Source organism: Macaca mulatta, chromosome 8 (assembly GCF_049350105.2).
Source record: "Macaca mulatta isolate MMU2019108-1 chromosome 8, T2T-MMU8v2.0, whole genome shotgun sequence".
NCBI classification, from domain to species: Eukaryota; Metazoa; Chordata; class Mammalia; order Primates; family Cercopithecidae; genus Macaca; species Macaca mulatta.
The window spans coordinates 30,754,871-30,779,426 of NC_133413.1; the positions used below are offsets into that span (position 1 = coordinate 30,754,871).

The window sequence follows — 24,556 nt, forward strand, 5'->3', positions numbered from 1 at the left end:
TTTTTTCAAAATATTCCTCACTTTTGTCTCTCTGTTTCTTCTGGGATTCCCAGTATGTGTATGTTAGTAAGCCTAATGGTATCCCATAGGTTTTTGAGCCTTTGTTCCATTTTCTTCATTCTTTTTTTCTTTCTGTTCCTTATAATAGATCATATCCATTGACCTGTCTTCAAGTTTGCTGATTATTTCTTCTTCCAGTTCATATCTACCGTTGAGTCCTTTTAGATAATTTTTCGTTTCATTTTTTATACTTTTCAATGCCAAGATTTCTATTTGGTTCTTGTAATTTTTGTCTGTTTATTGATATTCTGTGTTTGGTAAGGCATTTTTCTCATACTTTCCTTAGTTCCTGAGACATGTTTCTTTTGATTCTTTTAGTCTTTAAAATGGTTAATTTAAATCTTTGTCTATTAAGTTCACTGTCTGGATTTCTTCTAGGACACTTCTTATTGACTGCATCTACTGTGTATGAGCCATACTTTCTTGTTTCTTTGCATGTCTCGTAAGTTTTGTTTTAAAACCTGGAAATTCTAAGTAATGTGGAAACTGGAAATCAGATTCCTTCCTCCCTTGGATTTATTATTACCGTTGTTGGTGATGTTTGTTTAATGAATTTCCTGATTTAACATTATAAAGTTATTATTCTTTGTGGTATGTAGCTGTTGAACTCTCTTCCTTGTCAGCTTAATGGTCAGATAATTACTAGGTAAAGAATTCCTTAAATCTCTAGAAACAATAAGTCTCCCAGCTTTTGTCAAGGGTGTCTCTCTGTGTACTGGGCACACCTTTAATGCTCAGGCAGACAGCTTATAATTCTGCCTAACCCTTCACTTTCTCTTTGTACTAGGTCTCAAGGTCAGCCAGAGGTGAGAGCTTCGAGTCTTCATGGGTCTTTCCTGTACATCTTAATAGCCCTATACATGTGCACAGCCCTACTCAAGTTGAGGACCTTCTAGATTCCTAGGAGTATGTCATAGCTTTTTGAAGACTCTCATGGACATCTCATACCTCCATTTCTCTGTTGAAATATTTTGGTCAGCTTCTTGTTCACATCAGTTGTTGTCATTGCCTCAGGCAGCTGCAGTGTTAACTTACTGGCACTGATTGTTTTCGACAAATTACCTCACATCTGTCTTTCCTCCTCAGAGAGAAGCTGTTCATACTGAGTGAGATCTTGAGTCAGGTCAAATAAAGCAACCCTTGCAAATAAAGGATTTCCAGGTAATTGCCAGACAGGTCAAATAATGACAGTTCTCTTAGAAGGGTGTTTTGAGGAACTTCAAACCTGTCCTTTCCCCTCCAGTGGCTACTAGGCCACACCTGGTTTTCACTGTGATTGCAGTAATGTTGGTTTTTAAGTCTACTATAATGATAGTATGACAGGCATGGGAGGAGGCCAAGTTAAAATGTCACATGTTGTTCTTACCAGAATTCAGCATTTTTTAAAATAAATGCTCTTTGGATTGTTGGAAAGCCTTTGGTAGTTTCTAAAGTTCTGAAGAAGTTGATTCTGACAATTGTTGACAGTGCTTTGATGGAACAGCAGATTTTACTGTTTTTGCTTTTATGGAGCAGTAGCTTTTCAGAGGTTTTTACTTCACCATTCTCACTGATGTCACTCCAAGAGATTTTGAAGGAATGCTGACCCCAAAAATTTTCCCTGTAGAATTGTCCTCAAAGTATAAAAATGGAGACAAACATACAAACATACAAGGGCTGGAAAATACAGCACCAATTAGCCTGTGCTGTTAAAAACTACTCTGGGAAGAAATCTATAACCAAAGTTATATTTAAAAAGAAGGCATTTTGGCCGGACACAGTGGCCCACTCCTGTAATCCCAGCACTTTGGGAGGCCAAGGCAGGTGGCTCACCTAGAGTCAAGAGTTCAAGACCAGCCTGGCCAACATAGCAAAACCCTGTCTCTACTAAAAATACAAAAATTAGCCAGGCGTGGTGGTGGGCACCTATAATCCTAGCTACTCAGGAGACTGAGGCAGCAGAATTACTTGTGCCTGGGAGGCAGAGGTTGCAGTGAGCCGAGATCATGCCACTGCGCTCCAGCCTGAGTAACAGAGCGAGATTCCATCTCAAACAAAACAAGGCATTTAGGTATTGACTGGAAAGGGAACAAGAGGGACTTTTCAAGGGGCATAGAAATAATCTATAAATTGATTTGAGCATGCATCATGTACATTTATCACATGCATCTGTACATTTATCAAAACTCATTGAACTATATACTTAAAATTTTACTGTTTGTAAAATATAACTCAAAACAAAACAAAAATGGAGTTGAGGAATGGAAAAACTAAGAAACTCTGTGGTAAATCCTAAATCTTTTAAAATCTATAACCGTGAGTGTACAGCTGTGGCAACTATGAATTCAAAACAGAATGTAAATGTTGACCATCTAAACATATGTTCTAAATATGAGGAGATGGGTGCAAAGGCTGGGATATGGAGATGGGGGAACTAGAGTGTAAGGATGTGTGTTAGTTATCTGTTGCTACATTAAGAACTTAGCATCTTGTAATAAATAAACCTTTATTATCTCACTCAGTTTGTATTGGCCAGGAATTCAGGAGCAGCTTGGATAGGTTGTTTTGGTTCAGGGGGTCTCTTGAGGTTGCAGTCATCTGGAGGCTTAAATGAGATTAGAAGACCCTCTTCCAAGATGACTCACTTGCATTGGCTGTTAGCAGAATGCCTCAGTTCTCTGTCACATGGACCTCTTCATAGGGCTGCTTGAGTGTTCTCATAACATGGCTAGCTTCTCCCACAACCAGCTATCTGAGGGTGGGGCAGTGGGAGACAGGGAGAGAGGAAAGAGAGAAGGAGAGAAGGCAGAAGATGTAGTATCTTTCATGACCTAGCTTCAGATGTCACAGACCATCATTTGTGCCACATTTGTTGGTTGCACAGAGCAACTCTGATGCAGTGTTGGAGGGAATTACACAAAGGTAGTAAGACCAGAAGGATCATTTGGAGGTTGGAGGTCCCTTTGGAGGTTAGCTACCACAGTCTGCTAATTTCCTTAGCTTTTAAAGCTTGGAACCATTAAATAGTGCCCGTAAGTTTAAAAAAAAAAAATGCATCCCAATGATACAGTGTTTTTATATAATGCTTTTGCCTTGCTTTAGTGGACTCTTTCAGGAACCTCATTTCTCTTATGGAAACATTTACAAAACTTCAGATCTTTTGTTTTCACTCCAGTTAAAAAAAATCCTGTGTTAAAATAAAACTAATTTTTTATACATTTTAAAATTCTGTCTGTAGTATGGTCTCATTTCAGTTATTACTTCTACCTGTCCTATGTCTATATATGCTTGGAGTGATCTTGCAATTAGTGTATTTATTTCTAAGGGGCGAGAATTCAGGTGTGTGGTTTTTAAAATTTGCTTTTCTCTTAATTTTTCCTTTCATCTGAATTGCTTAGGATTTTTAAAATAATGGATATGTATTATGCTTACAAAAAGAAAGTCAGACTTTCAAAACAGTTTTATAATATTCAGTAATGGTGAGAATGTAGGGAAACATGCTTATCACTATGGTTAGAATATAAAATTAAGTACAGTCTTTTTTTTTTCCTTTTTTAATCTAAGTAGGAGAGGAGTGAGAGTACAGTCTTCTTTAGGGGACAGTTAGGTGACATTTGTCACAAACATAAATGCTCTTCACAAACTATGAATCAAAAATTTCGTTCCTGTGAGTTAGCCCTAGAGAAATATTTATCTGTCTGCAGAAGGATATACATAGAGTGTCATTGTGTCATAATTTATAATAGTGAAACATTAACAACAACTGCAGTATCCAATAATAGATTCATGTTTTATTAAATTATGGTATAGAATACCTTGTAACCACTAGAATGAAGATTTATAATGTACTACATGAGAACATTCTAAGATATTAGACAAAAGTAAGTTACTTATTATATGTAGAATAACCCCAAGTGTATGTTTTTTAAAAAAACTGGGTGTGTGTATATATATATCTATATATATATTTGCATATTTTTCTGTATTAAATGCATGGGGAAAGTCTGGATGGATTCACACCAAATAAGGATACCTTTAGGATAGGAAATAAGGGATGGGAATGGAGCAACAGCTTTTTTTTTTCTGCACACATTTATGAATTATTTGAATTTTTGTAGAGAATGTGTGTATGTGCTTTAACTGAAATTTAAACATAACTCTGCTTGCACTGTGGATGGCGAATTATAGAGATGATAGCAGTTCTGAGGTAGAAGATTGCTTGAAGAAGGAAATTTCAATTTTTCAATTGTGAAATGGTCTTCTAATTAAGAAGGAACTTATCATGAGAATTTTGTACTTTGTAGATCTTAAATGGTTTGTTCTTTTTCTTATAGTTACTACAATTGTCCAGGCAAAAGAGACTGAGATTCCAAACTTCTGGAATAAGGATTGGAGAGAACATGAAAAGAATTTTAGGAAGAGAAAGTGATTGTATTTAGTAAATATGTAAGAGTGTGGGGGGAAAGTAGAGTGAACAGTAAAATTGAGATGGAGAACACGGGAAGAACAGATTTAAGGATGATAGTGAGTTAAGTTGACTATGTTGAGGACCTGTGGGAAAATCTCATGGACGCTATCTAGCAGATGGTTTGAAAGAATGGTCTGATACCCTGGAGGTCATTGGCATTTAGATCACATTTTAAATCAATGTTGTTGGTAACTGAGATGACCAAAGGAATCCTGAGGGCCACTAACACGTAAGAAGCTAGCAAAGCAGCCCTGAAGTCGACTGAAAAGATGTGGTGTTGAAATTGTATCCAGCATTCCAAGGAGGAAGATGATGGGAGTAGTCAGTAGTGTCACTCCACAGGAAGTGGAAGGAAAATTAAACATAAATTAGTGATACTGGAGATTCTGACAAGAATGGATTATGGTGGAGAGCCCTCTAGTGGATGGGAGTGTGGTGTTTGAGGAACACATAGCCTGATGCAGCTGCTCAGAGAATAATGTGAATGAGGCTGGAAAGGCTTTTCTTCCTTTGAATACCATGTGATAACTTTCTTATTGGAAAGAAATTAATCAGGGCTTAGTTTTAGTCTCTCAATGTGTGAAGGTTATATGTAAATGTTTTCTTTTCCTCTGCCCTGTCAGAAGTAGACAAGATGAGGTTTTGAGGAACTAAAACTTGTGGGCAATGACATTTTCTTCTGCAGTGGGAAGTAGGTGGAAAGTTAGGGAAATTTTCTCCTGAGGAAAAGTATCAAAGCTGATAGTATCAAGAGACTGCCAGGGCTTATGAGACTGTGCTCAGCTGAAGGACCAAAGCAGCTCGAAGCATGAGATCGTGGAGCCTTACCCATCTGTTAACAGGCTGCTAAGAAAAATCACTGTAAAATGTGTCCTTTTATGCTTTTATTTTATTTTTTACAGTGCTTCTTTTGGAAAAACTACCTGCTTTACTTATTTTCTACGTTTATTATGTGAATACTGAGATTAAATTTAGAGGGAAGAAATTCTTGTTTATTTCTTCCTCACACAAAAGACAGGAGAATATTCTATATTTCTCTTCTCCCTTTGTTTTATTAAAGTAGTAATTACATATAGAGAAAATTGTGGAACAACATATGTGTAAATAGCTAACCTTGCTTACTTCAGAAAGTAGAATTGGAGGGGGAGGACAGAAATTCTTTGCAACTATTTGGTTGTTAAAATAACCAATAAAGTTCTGTATGTAGTATTTAGGGTGAAAAGCCAAAAATAATTAATGCGAATTTATAGAAAGATTAAGAAAACAATATAGAGATAGAAATGTAGGAAGAATCTGCCACTTTAAATTCATATTGTATATCTTTAGTTATATATTAGCTTTTGTTACTATACAGACAGAATTTAGAATATGTAAAATTGTATATTCATAAAAATATATACCTTTTCATTTATTTCGTGGGCATCTTTCCATATTGATACATATCCATTTACTTCATTTTTTTGAAACTACATAGAATTTTAAAAACATTTTTGGGGAGACTTTAAAATTTAAATATATACACAGAAAACTGTCCGACTTAATGGACACATAAAAGTCAAGTGAGGACACCCATATAACCACCCTCCAGATCGAGATAAAGAGAAATGCTGGTCACCACATAAACCTTCCTCATTCTAACTCCCAGGCAGAAACCTTCTCCCTCCCATGTGTGTAACTACTATTCTGATTTCCATCCCTATAGATTAGTCGTGTCTGTTTTATAACTTTATATAAAATGAATCATATATAGTTATGTATGGCTTTTGTGTATGTGTGTCTGTGTTATAAGATTTTTCAGTTAACATTGTTTTTGTGATGTTTATCCATGTGGTTTCATATAGCGGTAGTTTATCTTTTTCTATTTAGTATAGTAGCCTGTAATAGAATGTGTAGCTATCACAGTTGATGCATTTTTTTTTTTTTTTTTTGAGACGGAGTGGCATTCTGTCACCCAGGCTGGAGGGCAGTGGCACAATCTTGGCTCACTACAACCTCCACCTCCTGGCTTCAAGCAGTTCTGCCTTAACCTCCCGAGTAGCTGGGACTACAGGCACACACCACCATGCCTGGCTAATTTTTGTATTTTTAGTAGAGATGGCGTTTCACCATATTGGTCAGGCTGTTCTCGAACTCCTGACCTCAGACAATCCACCCGCCTCTGCCTCCCAAAGTGCTGGGATTACAGGTGTGAGCCACTGCGCCTGGCTGATGCATTCTATTCTTGATGGGCATTTAGTTGTTTCACATTGGGGTCTATTATGGAAATGTTTATAAGAGCCTTCTTGTCTCTTCTGAACATACTTCTGTTGAGCAGGTGCGCATTTCTGTGGGATATATGCCTAGGAAAAAAATTGCTAGGTCATAGAGTATGTATACGTTCAGCTCTAGCAGTTATCATCCAACTATTTCCCAAAGTGGCCCTGCCATTTTACCCTTCCATCAGCAGTGTGAGAATCTTATATGCTCTATAACCTTGCCAACACTTGGTATTGATGGCTTTTTGTTTGTTTGGTTCTGCTTTTTTGTTGTAGTTTTCTGGGGTTTTTATGGCTTTTTAAAAGCATTAATTTTAAAACCTTCAAGTGTTTTGTTATATAATATACTCTAACTTAACTAACGTCTGTTTGATGAGATTTTGTCCTCTTCTCTCACTATAGCAAAGTCAGAACCTGGACAGCACTGTTGACTAGCGAGTTCTGAGGCTTGTTCTATGTATGATCTGACTAAGGAAGATTTCATATTGGAACCAATTAACAGAGCTGATAATATATTTTTTCCTAACCAATTTTTCTGAAGTTTTCTGTTTTGAGTAGTATGATAGCAACATGAAAAATTCATGTAAAATAATTTTATTTTGCTAACATGAAAATCAATGTTGATTTCATGATGGTTGTTTTCTTCACCCTTTAAAAAAGCAGTATAGGCTGGGTGCGGTGACTCATGCCCATAATCTGGGCACTTTGAGAGGCTGAGGTGGGCGGATCACCTGAGGTCAGGAGTTCAAGACCAGCCTGGCCAACACAGTGAAACCCCATCTTTACTAAAAATACAAAAATTATCTGGGCATGGTGGCACATGCCTGAAGTCTCAGCTACTCAAGAGGCTGAGGCAGGAGAATTGCTTGAACCTAGGAGGTGGAGGTTGCAGTGAACCGAGATCATACCACTGCACTCCAGCCTGGTCAACAGAGTGAAACTCTGTTTAAAAGAAAAAAAAAAAAAAGTAGTGTTAAAAGATAACCATAATGTCTGAAACTAGACTTTTGGTGAAAGCCGAATTAATTATCCAAAATAATTTGCATTTTCTTAGAAAAGGCATACAGTGCACCCATCACATAAATCTTTAGTCCACTGGAAAACTGCTGTGTGAATTATTTGAGAATATAATCACTTAGGTTTTGGAAAGCTGTTTGAATTTTGCCTTTTGAAATTGAAAGATTTTTCCAGGAGGGGCATGGTGGCTTGTGCCTATAATCCCAGCACTTTGGGAGGCCAAGGCAGGAGGACCACTTGAGCCCAGGGGTTCGAGAGCAGGCTGGGCAACATTGTGAGACCCCGTCTCTACAGAAAAAATAAGAAATTAGCTGGATGTGGTGGGGCCTGGTACAGTGGCTCATGCCCTTAATCCTAGCACTTTGGAAAGCCGAGGTGAGGGGGTGTGGTGAGCCATGATTGCGCCACTGCACTCCAGCCTGGGAGACAGAGGGAGAACCTGTCTCAAAAAAGAAAAAGAAAAACAAAAGATGTTTCCAGTTGGAGAACTTTGCTTCACAGTCTTTCTTTTAACACTCCCCTCTCCCATTTCCTCAAATTTTCTTTTGACATAGGTTTTTAAGTGTGTGAAACTCTAGGGGCTTGCTTTTAATGAGTTAAATGTGATCCTCGGGATCTCCTGCTTTTTCTGATGTTAGAGGGTATGATTGCTTCATGATAGCTGCTCTTCCTGTTGGGCAGTATAGCTTTAAACAGGTGTCAACACAGGTGGTATTTAGTAATATTAGGTTACCCTCAGTAATTCCTTGGGAGGTTTTAGGTATTGGTAACCTTCTCTGGTAGCTGAATGGTCTTTTGGAAAGTGCCTGTGAACTTACAAGACAGTTTTGTCTTTCCCATTGTTACTTGCGTTTGCCAGTTTGTACTGAATTACTCACTTTTTGGAATAGCTATGAATGATCAAATGAACATGTGATTCTCATACTAGTAAGGTTTAGGCATGCTTTTTTACTTTCAGATGTAGAGATTCTTTACATTTCTAAGTAATTGCTGTCAAGAGCTTCTTGGAGATAGCAGAAAACTACTGCTTTATATTCTATTCAGTTTTGTGGAAAGCATGTGCCGGAAAAATGTCTTTAGCTGTTGAGATTTCTTAAGAGGTCATACTGTAGCATACATAACTCTAAAAGTCTGCTAATTCTTCTCTGTACTAATGGTAGTGACTCTAAAAATGGCTAAATGAATTAACAAATAAGCCAAAAAAAAAAACCTTACTAAGACAGTATTTTCAATGACCTTTTGTTTCCTAGCCCCTAAATCTTTTGGTCAATATCTGTAATGAGTAACAAAACTTGCTGACTTGACTTTTTTGCTCAATATCTGTTAAAAGTTTTATTATTCTAAATTAGGGGTGGAATGGAGAGCAGTGGTAATTGAAGGAGCACAAATATAATAAACTCTGACAAATAACTCTTACTTTAGGAATCTTTATCTCAGATTCATGGACCTTTTTTGGAGATTAATTTTAGAGGCCATTGTCGGGTCTTAATTAATAAACTGCCTTGACGTCTAAGAGATAATTTCTGAGTATATCCTAGCCAGCTCAGTCTTTACAGTCTTATTACAAAATCCAATAATAGTTGGCTCAGGTTGCAACTTCCTTATGGACTGGACACAGAGAATGTCCAGTAACCTAGAACCAAAGGAACCTTTATTAATTTCACTGTAATTTCTGTGCCCCCCAAAACTTATTTCTATTTCTACATAGGTATCAGTCAGAGCCGGATCTCTCATTGGCTGTTGCAGCAGGGATCAGATCTGAGTGAACAGAAGAAAAGAGCATTTTACCGATGGTATCAACTTGAGAAGACAAACCCTGGTAAATAGCATTTTCTTTTATTTATTGCATCTGAAAAAAGACAGATATAATGAATTACTTTAATGACTCCATGTGCTAACTTGTTCAGTAAGATAGTTTCATACTTTACTATGGTTGCTTTATGCAGAAAAACACTCTTAACGGCAATAGCTAAACCCTGATTGTAATAAATTTTATTTTATTGTCTAATATTATCTAGTTGTATTCATTTCTTCCCCTAAGACACCTCTTTGCTTTAAGGTTATATGATATTTCTAGCCATAGTTTGAAAGAATGCCATGAATGTTCAGTGGCTGATTTTGTTTTCTTCAACTACATAACTATGTAAGATTCCGTATCTTTTTTTTTTTTTTTTTTTTTGGCAAATCTTGTTTGAATTAGTAATGTAAATTTAATATTTTTATTTAATTCATGCTGTACCATATCCAATGATCTCTGCTAATGATTTCTTTTTTTCTAATTCTAATGACCTGGGTAATGGATGTGTCTTTGGACTTTAGGATGCAGCTGCCCTGATGACTCCCAGGAGCAGCAGTAGATTGGAAAGCAGAATGAAATCTTAAGAAAACTAAGATGACAAAAAAAATGTATGTCTAGAGTTGGAAGAAGTAGGCAAGATCTATTCAAGATACTTTTAACAGGTGATTTTATAAAGTAAAATCTGAAGTTATGGGACTATCTCAATCTATACTTTACGCAGGCAAGTGGCAGTGAGCCTGCCCTCATGTGTAAATTTATGATTGGGTTGTATATTCTGTAATGCTGCAGCCTTAAAGCCTTTGCACACAGACTGAATCACTAGTCAAAATAGTGCATAATAATAGCATTGGCTCTGAGGTAGAAATAAAGAATGTCATAGACATGTATTTTTGTATTTAAGTATGTGATAAGATTTTTTTCCCCAAAGGTCAGTTTCTCAATCCGAATGGTCCAGGCAGGGTGAAACACAAGAGACCATATCAGCCTCTACAATAATATTAAAAATCTGTTCTAACCCCCAATTTTTATTTTGAAATGTTTCAGATGTATAGAAAATTCAAAAGACTAACACAGTAGACACCTGTTTACTCTTTCTTAGATATAGTAATTAATAGATAGATATAATAATTACCATTTGGCCAGGTGTGGTAGCTCATGCCTGTAATCCCAACACTTTGGGAGGCTGAAGCAGGCAGGTGGGCAGATCACTTGAGGCCAGGAGTTCAAGACCAGCCTGGCCAACATCGTGAAACCCTGTCTCTACTAAAAATACAAAAATTAGCCAGGTGTGGTGGCGTATGCCTGTAGTCCCAGCTACTTGGGAGGCTGAGGCAGGGAAATTGCTTGAACTCGGGAGGCAGAGGTTGCAGTGAGCGGAGATGGTGCCACTGCACTCCAGCCTGGGTGACAAAGGGAGACCCTGTCTCAAAAAAAAAAAAAAAAAAAATATATATATATATATATATATATATATAAAAAATTATTAACATTTTACATTTGCTTTATTCCTATAAAAGAAATAAATTAAGATTTATGTATGTGTGTATTCAGCATTCATCTCCTAAGAATAAAGATAATCTGTATTACCACAGTCCTCATTATTATACCTATGAAAATTAATAATAATTTCATATTATTTTATATCCAGTCTGAGTCACATTTCTCTAGCCATTAGAAGAATGTCTTTTGTAGCTCTTTTTTTAGTATCTCTTTTAGGTTGGAAAATTAGGATGTCTCTTAAATCTAGTAACCCAAACTTTTTTTTTTTTAATGACATGAACTTCTTAAGCCATGTAATTTGACAGAATGTCCCACATGCTGGATTTTTCTGTTTACTTTTATTATCAAATATCTCATTTCTTTATCTTCTATATTTCTGTAAACTGGAAGTTAGAATTAAAATCTGAAGTTAGGATTCATGTTGAATATTTTAGGCAAGATTACTTCATAGATTATTTAGGGAGGCACGTACTAATGGCAGCAATTTATTTTGAAATGCATCAGAAAATAAAATGGATTTATATTTAGGGAAATGGATAGGTATGTGATAAAGTAAAATATGTGGTATGAGTATGGTTTTCACTTAAAAAATTATTTCACTACTGTGTGTTTGAAAATTTTTGCAATGAAACACTGGGGAAAAATACTTTGTAGGTAGTGTTTACCTAATATTGCCACATATTAAAAGGCCTGTCAGCATTAGAAGGTTGTAGCACTATTCATATGCCAAGTTTGATGGTTTTGTTAAAATGGTAACCACCAGATCTTTTCTTTGCAGTTTGTGAATAATCTTTAGGGTGACATTTTGCCCCTGGATAAATATCCTTTCCTGCAGCAGCTTTCACCAGTGGCCTTAGCATTCATTGATGCTTCTTGATTGAATCTGTTATTCTAATGGGGATTGCAAAATGGGGTCATCAACTGGTAAGGCCAAATTCCCTCACTGGAGTTTCGGGGTTGGGCTCTAGTCCAGCTCTGAACTAGAAACAGGAGGGAGGACTAAGGCGCAGCTCCAGGGCCACGGTGGCATTGTTGCAGCTGATCTGATAGCCAGTTGTTGGATACTAACTACAGGAGTCCAGCTTTAGCACTGGGCTGATAGTGTTCTTCCAAAACTGGTTTTATTTATTTTTTTATTGTTATTTATTTTAGCTTTTAAAAGTCTTATTTCCTATTTTAGTTTATCTTGAAACTAGAGCTGGGCCCACTCATTATCGGGAAATTAGAGGAAGGTAGAACTAGGGAATTGAAACTAACAGCATTCTTCTATCTGATCATTAGGAGCTGATTTCTTTAAGGACATAGTGCCTCCTTTTAAGACGTTCATTTAATTATCTGCATTTGGTTTTTGGTGAGGTTGCATTATTGTCACCTTTTTAAAAGAAATACTTTTTATTTTTTGTTTAAAAACCAAATCCTAACTACTGGTTTTCTTGTCAAGTTTTTCTGTGGGACATAATTTAAAGGCAGCCAGAGATAAGAGGGTAAGTTCATAATTGCCAGTTGGTAGTTGTTGTTGCATTAACAGCAATTGGGTATTAGCAGTTGAAATTTGTTTATCTTTTTCTTTGTATTTTCACCTTTATTATAAAGGCAAATATGGCATAGAATTCTTTCTTGATAAAAATGATTTTGTTTTGTTGACTGTAAAATAACCTTTGATTTTAGCTAAAGAATTTGGAGCTACTATTACGTTTGGTTAAGATGAACTAAAATTATGTTAGCTTATAGGACAGCAGATCCTTTGTTGCAAGTCATTTCAGACCTGATTAGAATCCACCCAAATGTCCCTCAATTGAGAACATAAATAAATTAATGGCACATCTGAACAATGGAATCTTATGGAGCTGTGTAACTACTTTTTGAAGGCAGCTTTATATGAATTAAATTTATATGAGGTGATATGGAATTCATAAGTAAAAAAAGGTACATAACAGTATCAAGGGCATATTTATGTAGGGGAACACACACACACATACACATGTATATACTTACCTAAGCATTGAAGATCTCTGAAAAGCTGTGTTAGGAACTGGGAAGAATAGCTCTGTGGAGGGGAACTGAGTGACTGGGAGTACAGGGGTAAGGTGTTAACTACACAGCCTAACGTGTCTTTCTAAATTTTGTATTATGTACTTGTATTGCATATTTGAAAAATAAAGTGTAATAGGAAGGAGGGAGAGACCAAAAGAAATCAATCTGCCTTGTAAGAGAAAGAAAGAGAGAGAGAGAGAGAGAGAGAGAGAGAAAGAGAAGAGAAGGGAGGGGAGGGGAGGGGAGGGGAGGGGAGGAAAAACTTAGGTTTATATAGTCCAGACCTGCTTTTGAGAAGCAAGTAGAAAATAAGTTGTCTGTGATTTTTATCAAGTAATTCTTTTATTTCATAATTTTTTGTCTGTCTAGGAAAGATAGCTCATTAGGGTAAGTGTAAATAATGTGATCCCTTTACATATATTCTGAGAAGAAAATGCAAAATTAAGAAAAGTCACAAAATGAAAAACTACTTTTTCTTTTTTCTTCTGTAAATTTAAGCATTTAGAAAACAAAAATGTTTCTATGTTCTATGACTCTGTTCCCGTGCGTTAGAGCATTTCTCTTTGTATACTTTGAGTGAAGTTCTTGTTTTGTTGTTGTTGTTTAGACAGTCTTGCTCTGCCGCCAGGCTGGAGTGCAGTAGCGCAATCTCAGCTCACTGAAACCTCTGCCTTTCGTGTTCAAGCAATTCTCCTGCTTCAGCCTCAGGAGTAGCTGGGATTACAGGCACACACCACCACGCCCAGATCATTTTTGTGTTTTTAGTGGAGATGGGGTTTCACCATGTCGGCCAGGCTGGTCTTGAACTCCTGACCTTGTGATCCACCCACCTGGACTTCCCAAAGTGCTGGGATTATAGGCGTGAGCCACCGCACCCAGTGGAAGTTCTTTTTTTCAACCTCTTCAGTCTGGATCCAGTTGGATATGGCTTTTGGTTTTTTGTAAGTTTCTCTTTAAGTGGACTCAGCAAGAAAAATAATAGAATGGATATTTAGGTTAATTTTACTGATAACCCAGTTGATATAGTGTAGTTCTCTGATAACAGACTCATTATCAGAATTTACCAGCATAACTGAAAGCCTGCCAAGGCATATTAATAAAATAGGCTGATGTAAACGAATCAGATAGATTTTATCTTGTTTCTTGTGAAAACACTTACAATAAAATACCTATTTTTTTTTTTAAAGTGAGTGCTAAATTCAGCATGGTTGACATCAAAAATCCCTTTATTTGATCAAATTAAGTTCACAGTCTTTTTCCCTTGTCTAATTTAAACATTACTATAGCAGACAGGGTTTGCTGAGTTCCTCTTGGCATGTGGCGCATATTCTGCATGTTTCTAAACAATTAAATAAAATTTGCCAAGAAGGTTATGCAGCAAATACATGAGATAAATGTCATCAGAAGAAATGTCCAGTCCTTCACTTTCAGAGTGTTAGATCTCAGAGAAACATGTGTGTGACATGGGGGGAGATGTGAAATTTTGGAGAGGCTAGTTCCTATGGATGGCATAGTAATGATGTGCTTATAGTCCCTCACCCAGAGCTAACCCTGATCAGCAAGAACATTATCTATCATATATGTAAAGAGAACACTTAACAAAATTTTTAAGTCTCTTAACAAATTATGAAAAGAGGTTTTTTGTTTTTGTTTTTGTTTTTGTTTTCCTCATGGGTTTAGATTTGCTAGGTGAAGGTGCAAAGTTTTGTTTTAATGAAAACTTAGATGAGGGGAAAAAACATTTCTGTAAGGAAATAGACAATACACTTTTCCTGTTAGGACCTTAGCTAACCCAGAACTCCTGTATTTTACTTCAGAGGAGTTTAAAGGCTTATATACATTGTTCCTGCATTCTAGTATCTTTTTTTTTTTCTGTTAGAGTCCGTAGTTTTGAACTCATTCTTGGATTTTTTCATTGCTTTTCATCCATTTCAACCAAAACAAGATGAACTAAGGTTTCCAGAACAAATCTGTTCATCAATAGAGTGTTTCCAGAGTACTTTTTTGTGCTGTTTTTAACTACCGCTACATTGAAAAAGAAAAAGGAGCCAGAAAAAAATCTGAAAAGTAATGTAATAGTATGTTTTAAATTAAGCATTTTGATGAATTTAAGATTATTCATTTTTCACCTTCTGTGTGTAAACTGTCTTGATTTCATTCTTTTTCCCCCAGAGACAGAGTATCGCTCTGTCACCCAGGCTGGAGTGCAGTGGCACGATCTTGGCTCACTGCAACCTCTGTCTCCTGGGTTCAAGTGATTCTCCTGCCTCAGCCTCCTGAGTATCTGGTGTACGCCACCACACCTGGCTAATTTTTGTATTTTTAGTACAGACGGGGTTTCACCATGTTGGTCAGGCTGGTCTTGAATTCCTGACCTCAGGTGATCCACCTGCCTCAACCTCCCAAAGTGCTGGGATTACAGGCATGAGCCACCGTACCCAGCCTTGATTTCTTTCAAAATAACCAGGCCACTACTTACTTTTCTATCTTCTTTTTCTCCTTTTTTCCCTTTTTTCCTCTCCCCTTTTCCTTTTCCTTCCTGCCCAGTTTTATTTCATCTGAATTTCTTTCAGTTCTTGAGACGCTCTTGACAATACAGAATATTATAAAGAAGCATAATATTAACAATAAACCCCAATACCAAGAAAGAACCATTATTATTAGTTGGCTTATTTCCTTCAACCTCTTGGTTAAGATTCTTTCTGTTCTCCGTTCTATTTGTACACATTTATCACTCTGCTTACTGAGGAGCGTGCCGCAATTATGGATGTGGCCTACTACCTGGAATTCACTGACCTATTGCCCACCCTTCATCCTGAAACTCTTTCTTTCTTTACCAGGGTCAGCCCCTAGACAAGAGGTTGTATTCCCTTACTGAGTCTATTTCTACCTCTATCTTGATCAGCCATGATAACCGGTTGGCTGTGTTTTAGTCCTTTTCACCCTTGCTGTAGAATAAAATTTATATAATTTTAATTAGGTAGATTCCAGAGCTCTTGCTGTGCTGTAATCCCTGCTTGTTTTCAGAAAAGTACTAAAGACTGTGAAACCCTCCAGCCCCCAAATTCCTGCTTATGTCTAAACTTAGTTAACTTTCAATTAGGCCCAGACTAAATTCTCAGTTTATTTTGGCAGAGTGAAACCCTTTTAAATTGTTTAAAGAAGAGTTTCGGTTTAGAGTTTCATGTTGGGTAGAGCAGAAATGTTTTTAAACCAGGGGTCAGCAAACTCTTCATATAAAGGGCCAGACAGTGAATATTTTAGGTTTTGCAGGTTATATGATCTCTATCACAGCTACTCAGCTCTTCTGCTCCAGTGCATTCATAGCTATAGACAATCTGTAAATGAATGAGCATGAGCATGCTGCAGTAAAACTTTATTTACAAAAATAGGCAGCGGGTATAATTTGCCAACTCTGTTTCAGGGTGGGCTGTAAATCTCTAAAGCATTATATGATGACAAGCTTACTTGTTTGAGCAGAAATGTTAAGTAGTTAAATATTTACTTTCCATCACATGCTATAGGAAATCACATACATACTAAGGGCTGAAACACAAAATGAAAGATATAAAAATACCCTGAGTGATATTCAAACCCATTGGCCATAATACAAAAGACTGACAAATTTGACTATATTACAATTAAGATCACAAAGCACACTATAAAAAACAAATGAATAACCCCCTATAAAAGGAACAACAGATAGGACTTCACAAGAAAAGATATAAATGGTCAATAAACAGGCAAAGATGCTCATTCTTGTAAGTAGTGAAGCCTCTATATTAAAGGGAAATTTTTTGCTGCCAAATTTATACATTTGAATAATTAATAATAGTGTATTGGGGGATAAAGGGAAATAAACAACTGGGAATGATTGTGATAATTTTTATTAGTTATCTATTCTTATACAATAAATTACCCACAATTTAGTAGCATAACACAATCAGCATTTATTATCTCATAGTTTTCGTAGATCAGGAATCCAGGAGTGGCTTAACTGGTTGTTTCTGGCTCAGAGTTCTGTAGAGGTTGCCGTCCAGCTGTCAGCCTGGGCTGCAGTCACTGAGACTGGATGGTCCACTTGGAAGTTCACTCATGTGGACGTGGACAGGTCCTAGGTCCTCACTGCTTGTTGGTCAGAGACATCAGTTCCTCACAACATGGGCCTCACCGTCCACTGCCTGAGTGTCCTCACACATGGCAGGTAGTTTTCCCTTGAGTGAATAAGAGAGAAAGCATCCAAGACAGATGCCACAGTGTCTTCTGTATTCTGATCCTGGAAGTGACATACCATCACTGCCACATGCTGTTGGTCACACAGCCTAATCATGGTGCAATGTGGGAAGGGACTACACAGAGGTGTGCAGACCAGGAGGCAGGGATCCTTAGGGACGTTGGAGGTTGACGTCTACTTTCATGTGCCGGGACTGAATGTCTGAGGCCTTGTTTCTGTCTGTCACCTGGTTTCTGCACTTCTCCATGTGGCGTTTGCTGTGGCTGCAGTGTCCAAGATGGCTTTTTCTCTCAAATGCTGGCACCTGGGTGGAGTTGGCACAAGCCCCTGGGGACTGTCAGAGCATCTTTCACTCCATGTGGCCTCTCCACGTGGCTATCCTGGGCCTCCTTACAACATCATAGTCTCAGGTTAGTCAGACTTCCTATATGGCCACTCTGGTTTCCCCCAGAGCCAGCATTTTAGGAGACCTAGGCAGAAATTTCAAAGCATCTTATAACGTAGCCTTGAATTGTTTAGGTTTTCTTGCTCAACAACCTGTCACAGGACTGACCCAGATTCAAGGGCATGATTAGCCAGAGGTATGACTTACTGTGAAGAGCCATCTTTGAAACTTGTCCCAGGAAACCATAATTGTGAGAGATGATGCTGACGTGTTCTAAAAGTAGTAGCAGTGCAAGAAATAAAAATTGGTCTGATACTGGAAATATTTTGATAAAATGAACTTGCCTATGAATTAGTTATGTGGTAGGTGGGAGAATTAGAGAAGTGAAAGATTAATTTGAGAATTTTGAGCTGAGCAGTTTGAAGAGTGGGTATCTATTTACTGAGATGGGAAAGACTGCAGGACAGTAGGTTTGAAAAGCAAAATCAGTATTGATTAATATTTTGGACATCTGTGTAAGAGAATACGTCTAAAGATGTAGCTATTAAGAAAGGGATCTACAATAGGTCTGTAAGTCTTGAAGTAGAAATGCTATCCATAGTATTATTTGCAAGGTACAATAAAGAGAGTATTAATTCTGTTAGAAAGAAATATTTATTAATATTCATTAACATAAAATTAATATATGCATTAATGTTTGCATAAACTACAGATTCTAATGTGTCTTTCTAGACCTGTATTAAGAGTTTGAATTAAACTACAGGCAGAGAGAACTTGTTGAAGATTTTTGATTAGAAGACCGATATGATCATAATTATGTTTTGGGAAGATGAATTTAACAGTGTAAGGAGTGAAAGAAGAGTGGGGTAGCCAGGGACTGAACTCCATGAAAGCATATACCAAGTTACACTGGAAGTCTATGAAATAAGTTCATGGAGGTCAGAGACAATGTTGCTTTCCTGGTTGTATTCTTAGCTTCTAGCCTGGAGCAAGCCACTTGAAAAGGATTTGATAAATGGTAAATGAATAATGAATGCGTCATTGGCAATTCAAGCTATTTGAGAAAAGAGTAATCTGAATTAGTAAAATGTCTCAATTATAGATATTTTTCATTGAAATTTTATTATGTTCAAGAGGTAGCAGAATCTAGTATAGCATCTAGACCTATAGAGACCTGATTTAGTTAGTAGACAAAAAGCACATCAAATATCATCTTATTTTCTTTCATGCTGTATTTCACTCTTTAAAAAAAAGAGTTTACAAGAATTAGGATTATTTTAAGTTTATCTCCTACATGCATAAATTCCTAACCTCATAACTTATTTGAATGGTAATGAAAGATTCTGAACATCTGAGGTATATTGTTCAAAAAGTATAACTATCAAGCAGGAATTTCAAAAGAAATTTTTCAGAGAAAGATACATTGATTAAGTTGTCACTAAGCCAAAGACCATACTTCCCTAGTCCCATAGGAGGTAGATGTCATATTGGTTTAAATTAACTGCAAGATATTTGCTAAAACTGTCTTATTTATTTCAGGCGCTACACTAAGTATGAGACCAGCCCCCATTCCAATAGAGGACCCTGAATGGAGACAAACGCCTCCCCCAGTCTCTGCCACATCTGGTACTTTCCGACTACGACGAGGGAGTCGATTTACTTGGAGAAAGGAGTGCCTGGCTGTTATGGAAAGGTATGTATCTCCTTTTTCTATGAGAAATCTCGCAAACTTAGGGAAGACATCAACTCTGGATAGATTGGGACAGTTTTCACTTCGAACAAGTAATTGGGTATCTTGGTTCTATCTCTAAAAGTGCATTAGAATATTATAAATGCTGTATTATTGAAATAAGGTGATCTTAGCATTGAGAATTCATAAAGCTGGAGTTAGCATCTGTCAATTTATTTTACTTATAATAGTGTCCCCAGTAATTTAAGAAATGTTGGAATAAATATTTTTTGAATTCACATCTTTGTATTATATTTTGGAAAACTCTCTGAAGTCTTCTTTTCATCAAAAATATTGAATAATTGTATAGGAGACTACTGAGATTTAACTTTCTTTAATAAGGAGTATGGTCTAAATAAGCTTTGTCCCAAAGGTTAAAAATACTTATTTTTGACTTTGTTTTAGTAATTTATCCTCTCATTCTACAGTACCTGATCCATAGTAGGTACTCAGTGATTTTTTTTTTAACCTAAATTTGACCGTAGCTTCAATTTTCCCATCTGAAATGGTATAAATTAATTATGATTCTGAAATGTTTGGCATACTTAGCATAGATCCTATAGTAGAATTATCTTTTTTAGTCATCTACTTGTAAGTGATGTTTACAGAATTTTTTTTCAGTGGAATTTTGTTTATATGCAGTTAGGTAATAATGTTCCAGCTGTACATTTTTCTTATCTGACCTGACTAGTAGAATTGGTATATTGGACAGAGCACTGGACTCAGAGTCGGAAGACTTACACCCAACTAACTTTGTTTAGGTCACAAATTCTCAGCTGTAACTCCTGTCTAAAATGAAGTTTTTTGATAGCCAATATGTCATCTAAGACTTTTGCCATCTCTCATCCTGCTACTTTCTGATTATTTCCCAGCTCATGAACTTCACTACCTGAAAGAGAGGGAGATTTAAAATGCCGAAATTCGGATGTTTTTGTTCATGTGATATGGTTGAAATTAATAGGTTTGCTTAAGGTGAAGGTGAGATCCAGTATCCAAAATGAGATGATAGGTTATCCATTGATGTTGTCATCTATTCCTTTCCTCGCTCTCTTTATTATAGATAAGAGCAGAAGCCATTCATTGAATAATGAATCCTTATATTCTTGAGTCATTAAAGTGAAAGAATGAGACATTATTGTCCTGGAGACCTGACATTTACAATCTGCTCTATTTTTCTCATCTAGGAATTTTTATTCTTTTTGAAAATTTCTTTAGAACTTGGCACACAGCAGATGAGAATTAAAATAATGTCTAACCTAAATTATTTTCAATATTGTACATTTTCCTTTAGGTATTAGTTTCTACCTGGTGCTAAGTTCTAATTGTGCTAGTGACTTAGCCAGTTAGTTTTTTTCATGAAAATACCAGTATATATTTATCACAAAATGTCAGCATGAGAAAGAATTAAGTAAAAAATTGATGACAGTAATATCAATAGGTGATATTCCTAATGTACTTTCAGAGTGGAACCTCAGAGACTTAGGGATTCTTATTTTTCCTAGGTGACAAGAATTAGACACAGAATCACACTGAATTTTAATTAAAAAGATATTGAGCATTTACCCTGTTCTGTGACTCCTATTTAGTCTTAATTTATGCTTTTTAACATTAATTTTAATTAACAAATGGCTTTATCTAATGCAGGAGTTGGTTATCTTTGGCTTAATTTTATGTTACCTGGCACAACTAGAAAGAGGATGCAGTTTATGCCAATAGTTGCAAAAGTGCAAAAAGCCTTTCAAAATACTTGATAGTACAGAAGGTCACAGTATGATTTTTGTTCTGTAAAAATGTAACTTTTTGTTTTCCAAAATGAAATGCAAAATTCCTACCCTTAGTATGACACATAAAATTTTTTCTTGACTGAATGGACAAATGAATACATAATGCATAGACTGTAAAACCAGCAAAGAAAGCCTTACTCAGATATTAGTATAAGAGAAAAGTAAGGCTGGACATGGTGGTTCACACCTATAATTTCAGTTTTGGGAGGCCAAGGCGGAAGGATCAGTTGAGGCCAGGGGTTCGAGACCAGCCTGGGCAACATAGCAAAACCCCATCTCTACAAAAAATTCAAAGAATGTCTGAGCGTGGTGGCATACACCCACATTCCCAGCTACTCAGGAGGCTGATGTGAGAGGACTGCTTGGGCCCAGGAGTTTGAGGTTACAGTGAGCTATGATTGCACCACTGTACCCCAACCTGGGTGACACAGTAAGATCCTATCTCAAAAATTAAAATGAAATTTTAAAAAAGTAAAAAATTATTCCATTCTTCATATATCAAGATAAATTTCAAATGAGTCAAAGAAATGAATCCATATAAATAATAGAAGAAAACATGAATCCATATAAATAATAGAAGAAAACATGAGTGGTCCCTTCATATCCTGGAAATGGGAAAAATATTTCCTAACTGTGACTCAAAATCTAAAAACAATAAAGGAAAAGATCGATAAATATGATTACGTAAATTAAAAGAAAAACTTTGGAGGGAGAAAAAGCTGAGCAAAGTAAAAGACAAATTGGGAAAAAAAATTGCAACTTTTATTATCTCTAATAAAGAGTTCTTAAAAGAGAAAAGACCAACAACTCTATCCTTATTGGGCTAAAGATAGGAGAAAAAAATGCAAATGGTCCTTGAACATATGAAAATATGCTCAATCTAATTGATAGCAAGAGAAATTCAAATTAAAACTACATTGAGATACTATTCTTATCACATTAACAAAAATCTAAAAGTTTGGCAACATTTTCTATTGATTGGGCTGTAGAGAAACAGACACTCTCATACATTACTTGTAGAAATGCAAAATGAAACAACTTAATGGAAGGGAATTCGGCAATATCAAGGAAAATTACCTATGAGTTTACCCTTTGACTTGACCTTCCTACTTCTAGAAAATTATCTTAGGACCAGTGGGTCACACCTGTAAATCCCAACCCTTTGGGAGGGCTGAGGTGGAAGAACCACTTGAGGCCAGGAGTTTGAGACCAGCCTAGGCAACATAGTGAGACCCCATCTCTACAAAAAATACAAAAAAGTGTGGTGGGGCATGCCTGTAGTCCCAGCCATTTGGGAGGCTGAGGCAGGACGATTGCTTGAGCCCAGGAGTTTGAGGCTGCAGTGAGCTGTGATCACACCACTGCACTCCAGTCTGGGTGACAGAGAAAGACCCTATCTCAAACAAACAAAAAAAAAGAATCTTAAAGATATACTGGCAAAAAATATGAAAAGATAACAGCACTGTTTTTACTAATTTCAAAATACAGAAGATGACCTAAATGTCTATTTGTAGTGACTAGGTCAGGAAATTATAGCACATCCATATATTGGATGTTGAAGCCCATGTAATGGATTACTATGCAGATAAAGAACAAAAATTCTGTATACAGTGATCTCCAGGATACAACATTAAGTTAAAAACAAGGCAGAATCAACTGTATATAATACAAAGCTATCATTTATGTATTTGCTTATAACTTATTTTAAAATGGAGGAATAAACCATAAAATAAATGGTTATCAATAAAAGAGAAACAACTTGGAAGAGGGAGGGGTAGAAGCTAGATTTCTCGGGAAACACTTTGTTTTGACCTGTAACTAAATTACACAATTATAAAACAAAATTTAAAATCAGGGAAAAAATGGGGGGAAAAGGGTGATCTTTAAAAAATAACTAAAATGAAACCTGTGTATCAAAATAGTGACTTAAACACCCAAGAATTCTCAAAATGTGTTTATAACACAGTAATTTCACTATATTTCCCAAGTGGGAAACAGCTTAAGAAAAAGAAACACCAAAAAAATCTTACACTGTTTCTCCTGAATTTGGTGTCATAGATACTGCTATTTAGATACTATTTTTATTTATATAGCTAGATAGGTGTAGATATAGATGTAGGTACAGATAAAACAAATAGTCATATTAAAGTTATTAGGAACCAAGATTGTCAGTGCAAAGGAAAAGAGAAATATAAAATCAAAAGATTTAAATAAAACACTGTAGTCTTCTGTGTGTATGTTTGCATAGAGATAGAAATTTATCTTGATTTTAAAAAAAACAGCCTTAGTGAAATACAATTCATCTATTTAAAGTGTACAATTTAATGCTTTTTAGTATATTCACAGAATTAGGCAACCATAACCTCAGTCAATTTTAGAACATGTTTATCAGCCCCCTTCCCTTTTTGAGACAGAATCTTGCTCTGTTACCCAGGCTGGAGTTCAGTGACATGATCATGGCTCACTGCAGCATCAACCTCCTGGGCTCAAATCTTTCTCCCACCTCAGCCTCCTGAGTAGCTGGGACTATAGGCACGCACCACCATGCCTGGCTAATTTTTATATTTTTGTAGAGACAGGTTTTGCCATGTTGCCCAGGCTGGTCTTGAACTCCTGGGCTCAAGAGATCCACCCACCTTGGCCACCTACAGTGCTGGGATTATAGGCATGATCCACCGCTACAGCACCAATTTTAGTAACCATAAGATTGATCAGTGAATTCAGTGTTACTTTCTTGATTCACTTATTAGAAAATCCCCTATTAACCATCTGCCTAATAGTTTTAGAGCATTGATTCTTAAATCTGGATGCATATTAGGATCACCTGAGGAGCTTTAAAAACAAAACAAAACAAAAAAAAAACTATCAGGGGGCTTCACCCCTGACGGACTGAATCTTAATTTCTGGGTGTAGAGCCTAGGCAGAGATATATTTTGAAAAGTTCCCAAGTGATTCTGAAGTGTAGGCAGGACTGAGAATCACTGTTTTGTTATCTATTGATGATTGCTTCCTAGTCATTTTTTCCATAAGGAGTCACAAAATTGTTGTATTGAAATTTGTTTATTTCTTGTACATTAATCAGCTGGAATTCTGTAAAGAACTTTCCCTCATCAACTCTTTGGTTACCCTGAAATGTACTCCCTCACAAATGTGTGACGGCAGGGAGGGAGCTAACATATAAGTAATTGTGGAACTGAGAACTGAATGCTGTTATGACAAAAGGAGCATGTAGAGAAAAGTGGGAAACTACACCGAAGTGGTAGCATTTTGGCTGCATTCAGATGAGGGATAGGAGTTCACGAGTTAGAGAAAA

The 24,556-nt window shown here is 36.5% G+C and overlaps 1 protein-coding gene across 38 annotated transcripts in view; it reads left to right on the top strand.

Annotated features, from left to right (window-relative positions):
- Window positions 1–24,556, top strand: part of HMBOX1 (homeobox containing 1) — a 164,959-nt gene that overhangs the window by 109,857 nt on the left and 30,546 nt on the right. For all 38 annotated transcript variants that reach the window (XR_013397224.1, XR_013397225.1, XR_003732310.2 and 35 more), the window contains exons 5-6: window positions 9,488–9,598; window positions 19,270–19,423. Coding sequence is in view for 31 of the 38 variants with exons in the window: in XM_015145094.3 (XP_015000580.1) it covers window positions 9,488–9,598; window positions 19,270–19,423 (265 nt within the window). In the remaining 7 variants the exon portion in view is untranslated. The remainder of the gene's footprint in view (window positions 1–9,487; window positions 9,599–19,269; window positions 19,424–24,556) is intronic.